The following is a 10,811-nucleotide window of genomic DNA, read 5'->3' on the forward strand; positions in this document are numbered from 1 at the left end:
GAAAGGGAGGGAGGAAGGGAGTGAGGCGCCAGTAAAGGGAGGGAGAAAGGGAGGGAGGCGTCAGGAAAGGGAGGGAGGAAGGGAGGGAGGCGCCAGGAAAGGGAGGGAGGAAGGGAGGGAGGGGCCAGGAAAGGGAGGGAGGGAGGGAGGGAGGGAGGGGCCAGGAAAGGGAGGGAGGGAGGGAGGAGCCAGGAAAGGGAGGGAGGGAGGGGCCAGGAAAGGGAGGGAGGAAGAGAGGGAGGGGCCAGGAAAGGGAGGGAGGGAGGGAGGGGCCAGGAAAGGGAGGGAGGGAGGGAGGGGCCAAGAAAGGGAGGGAGTGAGGGGCTGGGAGGGAGGGGCCAGGAGAAGGAAGGAGGGAGTGAGGGGCTGGGAGGGAGGGGCCAGGAGGAGGGAGGGAGGGAGGGGCTGGGAGAAGGAGGGAGGGAGGTGCCAGGAAAGGGAGGGGGGGAGGGAGGGGCCAGGTGAAGGAGGAGGGAGGGAGGGGCCAGGAGGAAGAGGGATGGAGGGGCCAAGAGGAGGAGGGACTGAGGGGCCAGGAGGAAGAGGGGGGGGCCAGCAGGAGGAGGGAGGGAGGGGCCAGAAGGAAGGAAGGAGGGAGGGAGGGGCCAGGAGAAGGAGGGAGAGAGGGAGGGAGGGGCCAGGAGGAGGGAGGGAGGGACCAGGGAGAAGGAGGGAGAGAGGGAGGGAGGGGCCAGGAGGAGGGAGGGAGGGGCCAGGAGGAGGGAGGGAGGGAGGGGCCAGGAGAGGGAGGGAGGGAGGGGCCAGGAGAAGGAGGGAGGGAGGGGCCAGGAGAAGGAGGGAGGGAGGGGCCAGGAGAAGGAGGGAGGGAGGGGCCAGGAGAAGGAGGGAGGGAGGGGCCAGGAGAAGGAGGGAGGGAGGGGCCAGGAGGAAGGAGGGGCCAGGAGGAAGGAGGAAGGGAGGGAGGGAGGGGCCAGGGGGGAGGGAGGGGCCAGGGGATTGAGGGAGGGGCCAGGAGAAGGAGGGAGGGAGGGAGGGAGGGAGGGGCAGGAGGAGGGAGGGAGGGAGGGAGGGGCCAGGAGGAGGAGGGGCCAGGAGAAGGGAGGGAGGGGCAGGAGAGGGAGGGGTGAGGGAGGGAGGGGCCAGGAGGGAGGGGCCAGGAGGAGGAGAAGGGAGGGAGGGGCCAGGAGGAGGGAGGGAGGGAGGGGCCAGGAGGAGGGAGGGAGGGAGGGAGGGGCCAGGAGGAGGGAGGGAGGGAGGGGCCAGGAGGAGGAGGGAGGGAGGGGCCAGGAGGAGGAGGGAGGGAGGGGCCAGGAGGAGGAGGGAGGGAGGGGCCAGGAGGAGGAGGGAGGGAGGGGCCAGGAGGAGGAGGGAGGGAGGGGCCAAGAGGAGGAGGGAGGGAGGGGCCAGGAGGAGGAGGGAGGGAGGGGCCAGGAGGAGGAGGGAGGGAGGGGCCAGGAGGAGGAGGGAGGGAGGGAGGGGCCAGGAGGAGGAGGGAGGGAGGGGCCAGGAGGAGGAGGGAGGGAAGGGCCAGGAGAAGGAGGGAGGGAGGGGCCAGGAGGAGGAGGGAGGGAGGGGCCAGGAGGAGGAGGGAGGGAGGGCCAGGAGAAGGAGGGAGGGAGGGGCCAGGAGGAGGAGGGAGGGAGGGAGCCAGGAGGAGGAGGGAGGGAGGGGCCAGGAGGAGGAGGGAGGGAGGGGCCAGGAGGAGGAGGGAGGGAGGGGCCAGGAGGAGGAGGGAGGGAGGGGCCAGGAGGAGGAGGGAGGGAGGGGCCAGGAGGAGGAGGGAGGGAGGGATATAGGGAGGGGCCAGGAGGAGGAGGTAGGGAGGGGGGCCAGGAGGAGGAGGAGGAGGGGCCAGGAGGAGGGAGGGAGGGGCCAGGAGCAGGCAGAGGGAGGGGCCAGGAGCAGGCGGAGGGAGGGAGGAAGCGGACGGAGGGAGGGAGGGAGGGGCCAGGAGGAGGAGGGAGAGTGGGGCCACGAGGAGGAGGGAGGGAGGAACTGAGGAACCAGAAGGAGGGAGGGAGTGAGGGAGGGGCCAGGAGGTGGAGGGATGGAGGGTCCAGAAGGAGGGATGGAGGGACCAGAAGGAGGGGCCAGGAGGAGGTGGAGGGATGGGGAGCCAGGAGGAGGTAGGGAGGGAAGGGCCAGGAGGAAGGAGGGTGGGAGGGAGGGGCCAGCAGGAGGAGGAAGGGAGGGATGGAGGGACCAGAAGGAGGGGGCCAGTAGAAGGAGGGAGGGAGGGGCCAGAAGTAGGGAGGCAGTGGCCAGGAGGAGGGAGGGAGGGGCCAGGAGGGGGGGGAAGGGAGGGGCCAGGAGGAAGAGGGAGGGAGGGGCCAGGAGGAAGAGGGAGGGAGGGGCCAGGAGGAGGAGGGAGGGAGGGGCCAGGAGGAGGAGGGAGGGAGGGGCCAGGAGGAGGAGGGAGGGAGGGGCCAGGAGGAGGAGGGAGGGAGGGGCCAGGAGGAGGAGGGAGGGAGGGGCCAGGAGGAGGAGGGAGGGAGGGGCCAGGAGGAGGAGGGAGGGAGGGGCCAGGAGGAGGGAGGGAGGGACGGAGGGGCCAAGAGGAGGGAGGGAGGGGCCAGGAGGAGGAGGGGGGGGGAGGGAGGGGCCTGGAGGAGGAAGGAGGGATGGAGGAACCAGAAGGAGGGAGGGACGGAGGGAAGGAGGAAGGGGCCAGGAGGAGGAGGAAGGGAGGGGCCAGGAGGAGGAGGGACGGAGGGGCCAGGAGGAGGGAGGGAGGTGCTGGGAGGGAGGGAGGGGCCAGGAGAGGTGGGAGGGAGGGAGGGGCCAGGAGAGGGAGGGAGGGGCCAGGAGGAGAGAGTGAGGGGCCGAGGGAGGGAGTGAGGGGCCGAGGGAGGGAGGGAGTGAGGGGCCGAGGGAGGGAGGGAGTGGCCAGGGGAGGGAGTGAGGGGCCAGGAGAGGGAGGGAGGTAGGGAGGGAGGGGCCAGGAGAGGGAGGGAGGTAGGGAGGAAGGGGCCAGGAGAGGGGGGGAGTGGCCAGGAGAGGGGGGAGTGGCCAGGAGAGGGGGGGAGGGGCCAGGAGAGGGGGGAGGGGCCAGGAGAGGGGGGGAGGGGCCAGGAGAGGGGGGAGGGGCCAGGAGAGGGGGGAGGGGCCAGGAGAGGGGGGAGGGGCCAGGAGAGGGGGGAGGGGCCAGGAGAGGGGGGAGGGGCCAGGAGAGGGGGGAGGGGCCAGGAGAGGGGGGAGGGGCCAGGAGAGGGGGGAGGGGCCAGGAGAGGGGGGAGGGGCCAGGAGAGGGGGGAGGGGCCAGGAGAGGGGGGAGGGGCCAGGAGAGGGGGAGGGGCCAGGAGAGGGGGAGTGGCCAGGAGAGGGGGGAGGGGCCAGGAGAGGGGGGAGGGGCCAGGAGAGGGGGAGGGGCCAGGAGAGGGGGAGGGGCCAGGAGAGGGGGAGGGGCCAGGAGAGGGGGAGGGGCCAGGAGAGGGGGAGGGGCCAGGAGAGGGGGAGGGGCCAGGAGAGGGGGAGGGGCCAGGAGAGGGGGAGGGGCCAGGAGAGGGGGAGGGGCCAGGAGAGGGGAGGGGCCAGGAGAGGGGGAGGGGCCAGGAGAGGGGGAGGGGCCAGGAGAGGGGGGAGGGGCCAGGAGAGGGGGGAGGGGCCAGGAGAGGGGGGAGGGGCCAGGAGAGGGGGGAGGGGCCAGGAGAGGGGGGAGGGGCCAGGAGAGGGGGAGGGGCCAGGAGAGGGGGGAGGGGCCAGGAGAGGGGGGAGGGGCCAGGAGAGGGGGGAGGGGCCAGGAGAGGGGGGAGGGGCCAGGAGAGGGGGGATGGCTGCCAGGAGAGGGAGAGAGGGGCCAGGTGCCAGGATAAAAGAGGAGTGGGGGAGGGAGGGGAGAAGTGGGGGAGGGGAGGGCGGGGCTAGGACAAAGATGGAGGGAGGGAGGAAGGGAGGGAGGAAGGAGGGAGGGGCTGGGAGGGAGGGGCCAGGAGGAGGGAGGAGCCAGGGATGGCAGGGAGGGAGGGAGGTGCCAGTGGGGGCAGGGAGGGAGGGAGGGAGGGGCCAGTGGAGGCAGGGAGGGAGGGAGGGAGGGAGGGGCCAGCATGAGGGAGGGAGGGGAGGGAGGGGCCAGCATGAGGGAGGGAGGGAGGGAGGGGCCAGCATGAGGGAGGGAGGGAGGGAGGGGCCAGCATGAGGGAGGGAGGGAGGGAGGGGCCAGCATGAGGGAGGGAGGGAGGGGCCAGCATGAGGGAGGGAGGGAGGGAGGGAGGGAGGGGCCAGCATGAGGAGGGAGGGAGGGGCCAGCATGAGGGAGGGAGGGGCTAGCATGAGGGAGGGAGGGAGGGAGGGGCCAGGAAGAGAGGGAGGGGCCAGAAGGAGGGAGGAGCCAGGGGGTGGCAGAGAGGGAGGGAGGTGCCAGTGGGGGCAGGGAGGGAGGGAGGGGCCAGTGGAGGCAGGGAGGGAGGGAGGGGCCAGGAGGAGAGGGGGAGGGAGAGGCCGGGGAGGGGGGTGCCAGGATGAGGTGGGAGGGGCCAGTATGAAGAGGGAGGGAGGGACAGAGGGAGGGAGGAGCCAGGATGAGAAGGGAGGGAGCAAGGGTGGGAGGGGCCAGGATGAGGGAGGGAGGGGCCAGGAAAGGGAGGGAGGGGCCAGGAAAGGGAGGGAGGGAGGGTCCAGGATGAGGAGGGAGGGAGGGAGGGGCCAGGATGAAGTGGGAATGAGGGAGGGAGGGGCCAGGATGAGGAGGGAGGGAGGGGCCAGGATGAGGAGGGTGGGAGGGGCCAGCATGACGAGGGAGGGAGGGCAGGGCCAGGATGAGGGAGGGGCCAGGATGTGGGAGAGGCCAGGATGAGGAGAGAGGGAGGGAGGGGCCACGATGAGGAGGGAGGGAGGGTCAGCATGACGAGGGAGGGAGGGAGGGGCCAGGATGAGGGAGGGGCCAGGATGAGGGAGGAGGGAGGGGCCAGGATGAGGAGGGAGGGAGTGGCCAGGATGAGGAGGGAGGGAGTGGCCAGGATGAGGAGGGAGGGAGGGGCCAGGATGAGGAGGGAGGGAGGGAGGGAGGGAGGGAGGGGCCAGGATGAGGGGGGCGAGAGGGAGGGGCCAGGATGAGGAGGGAGGGAGGGAGGGTGGGGCCAGGATGAGGAGGGAGGGAGGGAGGGAGGGAGGGTAGGAGGGGCCAGGATGAGGAGGGTGGGAGGGGCCAGGATGAGGAGGGGAGGGAGGGAGGGAGGGTGGGAGGGGCCATGGTGAGGAGGGAGGGAGTGTGGGAGGGGCCAGGATGAGGAGGGAGGGAGGGTGGGAGGGGCCATGGTGAGGAGGGAGGGAGTGTGGGAGGGGCCAGGATGACGAGGGAGGGAGGGAGGGAGGGAGGGGCCAGGATGACGAGGGAGGGAGGGAGGGGCCAGCATGAAAGGGGAGGGAGGTGCCAGCATGACGAGGGTGGGAGGGGCCAGCATGACGAGGGAGGGAGGGAGGGGCCAGGATGAGAGAGGGGCCAGGATGAGGGAGGGAGGGGCCAGGATGAGGGAGGGGAGGGGGGAGGGAGGGGCCAGGATGAGGAAGGAGGGAGGGAGGGAGGGGCTAGGATGCGGGAGGGAGGAGGGAGGGAGGGGCCAGGATGAGGAGGGAGGGAGGGCCCAGCATGAAGAGGGAGGGCAGGAGGGAGGGGGGGCCAGGATGAGGAGGGAGTGAGGGAGGGGCCAGGATGAAGAGGAAGGGAGGGAGGGTGGATGGGGCCAGGATGAGGAGGGAGGGAGGGTGGGAGGGGCCAAGATGTGGAGGGAGGGAGGGAGGGTGGGAGGGGCCAGGATGTGGAGGGAGGGAGGGTGGGGGGGGCCAGGATGAGGAGGTAGGGCCAGAAGGAGGGAGGGAGGGGCCATGAGAAGGAGGGAGGGATGGAGGGACCAGGAAAGGGAGGGATGGAGGGACCCGAAAGGGAGGGAGGGGGGGGGGCCAGGAAAGTGAGGGAGGGAGGGGCGAGAGAGAGGGAGGGAGGGAGGGAGGGGCGAGAGAGAGGGAGGGAGGGAGGGGCGAGAGAGAGGGAGGGAGGGAGGGGCGAGAGAGAGGGAGGGATGGATTGAGGGAGGGGCCAGGAGAGGGAGGGATGGATTGAGGGAGGGGCCAGGAGAGAGAGGGAGGGGCCAGGAGAGGGAGGGAGGGGCCAGGAGAGAGAGGGAGGGCCAGGAGAGGGAGGGAGGGGCCAGGAGAGGGAGGGAGGGGCCAGGAGAGGGAGGGAGGGGCCAGGAGAGGGAGGGAGGGGCCAGGAGAGGGAGGGAGGGGCCAGGAGAGGGAGGGAGGGGCCAGGAGAGAGAGGGAGGGGCCAGGAGAGAGAGGGAGGGGCCAGGAGAGAGAGGGAGGGGCCAGGGGAGAGAGGGAGGGGCCAGGAGAGGGAGGGGCCAGGAGAGGAGGGAGGGCGCAGGAGAGGGAAGGAAGGAGGGAGGGGCCAGGAGAGGGGAGGAGGGGCCAGGAGAGGGGAGGAGGGGCCAGGAGAGGGGAGGAGGGGCCAGGAGAGGGGAGGAGGGGCCAGGAGAGGGGAGGAGGGGCCAGGAGAGGGGAGGAGGGACCAGGAGAGGAGGAGGGAAGGAAGGACGGAGGGGCCAGGAAAGGGGAGGAGGGAAGGAAGGACAGAGGGGCCAGGAAAGGGGAGGAGGGGCGGAGGGGCCAGGAAAGGGCCAGTAAAGGAAGGGTGGGACGGAGGTGCCGGGGGAGGGGCAGAGGCAGAGGCAGGTGCCGGGGGAGGGGCAGAGGGAATTGCCAGGGCAGGGGTAGGTGGAAGGACAGAGGGAGGGGCCAGGGGAGGTGCATGGGGAGGGGGCAGAGGGAGTGGTCAGAGGTGGACGAGAGGGAGGGGCCACAGGTAGGGGCAGAAGGAGGGGGGCAGAAGGAGGGAGGAGGGGGGCAGGATGGTGGAGGGGCCGGGGGCATGGTAAGGGACGGGCCAGGAGTTGGAGGGGACAGCAGAGGGTGAGGGAGGGACGGGAGGAGGAGGAAGGAGGGACCAGTGGAGCAGGGACGTAGGGACCACAGGAGGAAGGAGTGGGGAGGGGAGGTTCAGTGCAAAGGGGAGGGAGGGGTCGTGTGAAGGGTGGGAAAGAGGGGCCAGGGAAAGGGAGGGAGGAATGGGGAGTCGGTGAGGTAGGAGGTAGGGAACGGGGGTTGGGGGGCATTTGAGAGTGGGGGATGGGAGGGGGAGAGGGGAGGGGGAGAGGGGAGTGGGGAGGGTCCGAGTTCGGGGCAAAGGGACGGGCCAGGTGATGGGCAAAGTGAAGGCCCAGGGCCACGATGGGGGGGGGGGGGAGCGAGGGAGGGGCCACAAATGGGGGAGCAAGGGAGGGGCCAGGACGGAGGGAAGTAGGGCTCATGGTGGGAAGAGAAGAGGATTGCGGTGGCAGAGGGCTGGGTGCGGGGGCAGAGGGGGCATGGGTGCAAAGGGGGAGGCATGGGCAGAGGGGGGTGCAGGAGACAGGGGCTTGGCACAGAAGAAGGGTGGGGGCAGAAGTGGGGTGGAGTCAGAAGTGGGGCAGGGGTCACGTGGGGTGGGTTGTCGACAGGGGCGGAGGGGGTGGGGGGTTGGGGATGGAAGAGGGCGGGGACGGAAGAGGGCACTAAACGGGGCAGAGTGGGCAGAAAGGGGGGGGGGGCGAGTGGGCCAAAAGAGGGTGGGTGTTGAATGGAGGGGGCAGGGGCAGAAGGGAGGGTGGGGACAGAAGGCAGAAGGGGGTAGAAGGGGCTGAGAGGGGCAGTGGAGGGGTGGTAGGCAGCATTGGGAGGTGGTAGGCAGCAGGGGGGGCGGTGGGCAGCAGGGGGGGCAGAAGGGGGGCCAGAAGGGGGAGGGGCAGAGGGCAGAAGGAGGGCAGGAGGCAGAATGGGGGGCGGGGAGCGTGAAGGGCAGAGGGGGGCGGGGAAGGCAGAGGGGGTGCAGGATGGGCACAGGGGGCCTTGGGTGCAGAGGGAGGTGGTGGCAGTGAGGAGGCAGGAGGGACAGACGGATGAGAGACGGAGAACCGCTCTTGGTTGCTGTGATGGGGAATGCGCGAAGTCTTCAGATATCGCCCTGTGTTACTGAGATAATTTATCAAAGCGAATGTTTGCATCACATTTGGAGCGGGGGGGGACGATCATTACATGACATCTACATGCGGGAGCGGAGTTATAATTTGCCTGTCGCCCCCTTCCCCGTTATTGAAGATATTTTGTAAAATATTTTAAAAGAAATTGAGTGAAGATGTCAGGCTGAGAACCCCACCCTCCCCAACAAAAAAAAACCGATCGGATTGTGGAGATTGAGAATTCTGCATCTCTCGCGTTTCGGTGACTTTCTTTTTTTGTCTTCTATTTAAATATCTCCGAACGCCCCTTTCAAACTCCACTGGGACTCGTGTCTGCAAACACAGAACCCCCAGTCTGTAAAACAACAAAGGACTCCGGCATGCAAAGCAGAAGCTGTCGGGAGCTTTTCAAACATTTTGGGTAATTGCATTATCCAACCAAGGGGGGAAGTGGCAATAAATTGGCATCCTCTGGTCAATGGGCAAAAAAAAATGTTTTCTTTCAACAGAAGATGCTACATTACTCCTTACAACCGCCCAGCTATTATTTCTGGTATTGTACAGGGGAAAAGAAATTTGGATGCAATCCAGAAAAGGAGATTTGGAAACTAGCTTCCTTCGAATCTAATTATTTATTTTGTTTGGCTCTGGTGTTTATAAGCCTCTGGGGGAGGTCGGGGGCTGGGGGGTGATTTGGCCGAGATTCGATCCAGCTCTTTCTCTCTGCGAGCGGCGGATAGCAGCAGTCACCCAGCGACTAGGCGCCTCTGTATTAATCTTTAAATCCTATGTGTGTCACTCTCCAGGAAACGGTGGAGAGAGAAAGTGAAGACAGTAGGACAGGAGATTTTTTTTGGAGGGGGGTGGAAATGTTCCTTAGAGAAAAAACAGGCGGCCACAAAACACACAGCATTTTAAAAAAAATTGCAAATCAACACTTTGCATTGTCTCTCCAAATCCGCCCCCCCGCTCCGGAGATCAGAAAATTATTTGTTTTACCTTATTAAATTCGCACTTACGTCACCTAGTGGGACCCACACCAGGGTCCCATTTCAAACCCAGTTACCTTTCCAAAAAAAATACACACCACACAACGCAGACCTCTTCCAGGACCAATTAAACCGTAATCTCTAAAAATAAAACCCAACAACGCACCAGTGCGATCGATTGTACTCCCCCCCTCCCCTTTTCATAACAGAAAAAAGAGGATCACAAAGATATAGCGAATAAAAAGATAACGGTTTCCCGCCCAAGGGTGAAATAGGAACAGTTTTTTTCCCCCCCTTGATCTGCCAGTGGAAGAATCACCCATCAAATATCTCCCCCCTTCTTTGCTTATTTTCTCCAAATCTAAAGCCTTTATTTTCTCCAAACATGTCACACTGAAGGAAGCAACGCAGACGAGTCTATTGTCCCAGCTCCCACAAATAAACAGGAGTTTGTATCAGCAAAAAAAAGAGACGGGGGGGGGGGAGCTGGTTTGGATGTCCCATTTGTGGCAAATTTTGCAAACCCAGTAGAGAAACGGGGGGCGGGGGGGGGGGAGAAGAAGGACGAGATCATTCTTGAAACCCTTGTTCAAGTGACATCAAAAATGGATACAATCAAATGAAAAGATGCAAAGGGAAAAAAAAGATCCAATTATCAACCACAGGCTAGTTCATTCAGCACCTCCTACTGGAAGCAAATTCAGACCAGCTCTCCATCTCACTGTTATTTCCTGACTCAAGACCAGTTCAATTTTTCTTTAAGCCACAAAAAAATCTGTAATTAATAATAAATCAGAGCCCGCCCCCCTCCCAACACCACCACCATCACAAAAAAGAGAGGAATAATAAGATTTCGCAGATTTTTCTCGGAATAGACTGGAGAAAAATGTCATCTATTTTATGAAGATGTAGACAGGTTTCACACCAGCAAGGAATTCACTGCACTCAGATATTTTACCTTTACTGAAGACCCACTAAGAAGACAAAGAAATCACTGCCCTGCATTAAACCAGCAGAAACACTAGCCAGACACACTCAAAGACAATCCAAATTCTATGCAAAACAAATAAATAGATCAAGCACAAGAATAGAAATAAAAAAATATAGCATTGCAGAAAATTAGAATGCAATATTGTTCACTCTTCTCTTTTGCAAGGAATAAGCAGTTACAGCATTTTTAAAAAAAATGTTTTCCAAGGGGGCTTGCTGGAGAGAAGGAGGGGGGTGTTTGGTTGGATTTGTAAATCATACCTGTGGTGCTAATAAAGAGTAGCCCGCTTAGGAAAATCCTGGTTTGTAACATTGTTGGTGCTTGAGGAGGGGTAACTAGCTGCTGCTGTCCGCTCTCGCTCTCGCTCTCTCGCTGCTGCTGCTGCTGCCGAAGCACACCACAATCCCCACGCGCGCTGCTCGCGAGCCGCTTCTGCCTAGACCTAATCACGCCGCCCTCCTTTAATCCACGCCGTATTCGCCCGCCGAGCTGGCACACTCCGCAAGTAGTTCCCCATCCTCATCCCCTCCCTTCTTGTCTATCCGTCTCACTCCGCACGCCCCCCCCCCCTTCCCCCCAAGACATTCTTCCAGCCCCGCCTTGGGTTCAGTCTCCTCTCTCAATCATTGACTTCCCACCATCTCCCCTCTCTCCTCATTCAGTCTCCCTCAATCATTGAGCTTAAAGCTGGAACCCATCACCATCTCTCTCTTTTTCTTTCATTCTCTCTCAACCATTGAGCTTAATGTTGGGATCCATCTGCATCTCTCTTTTTCTCATTCATTCTCTCAACCATTGAGCTTAATGCTGCAACCCATCACGATCTCTCTCTTTTTCTCATTCATTCTCTCAACCATTGAGCTTAATGCTGCAACCCAT

The 10,811-nt window shown here is 64.2% G+C and overlaps 1 protein-coding gene across 17 annotated transcripts in view; it reads right to left on the reverse strand.

Annotated features, from left to right (window-relative positions):
* The window catches only part of LOC145359853 (neural cell adhesion molecule 1-like), a 515,972-nt gene extending 505,617 nt beyond the window's left edge, over positions 1-10,355 (reverse strand). For all 17 annotated transcript variants that reach the window (XM_080214669.1, XM_080214666.1, XM_080214670.1 and 14 more), the window contains exon 1: positions 10,193-10,355. In XM_080214669.1, coding sequence (XP_080070795.1) covers positions 10,193-10,244 — 52 coding nt within the window. In that variant the 5' untranslated portion in view covers positions 10,245-10,355. The remainder of the gene's footprint in view (positions 1-10,192) is intronic.
* Positions 10,356-10,811: the final 456 nt, after the last annotated feature.

The sequence above is a fragment of the Carcharhinus amblyrhynchos genome, chromosome 29 (genome assembly GCF_965287045.1).
Source record: "Carcharhinus amblyrhynchos chromosome 29, sCarAmb.v2.hapA, whole genome shotgun sequence".
Taxonomy (NCBI): Eukaryota; Metazoa; Chordata; class Chondrichthyes; order Carcharhiniformes; family Carcharhinidae; genus Carcharhinus; species Carcharhinus amblyrhynchos.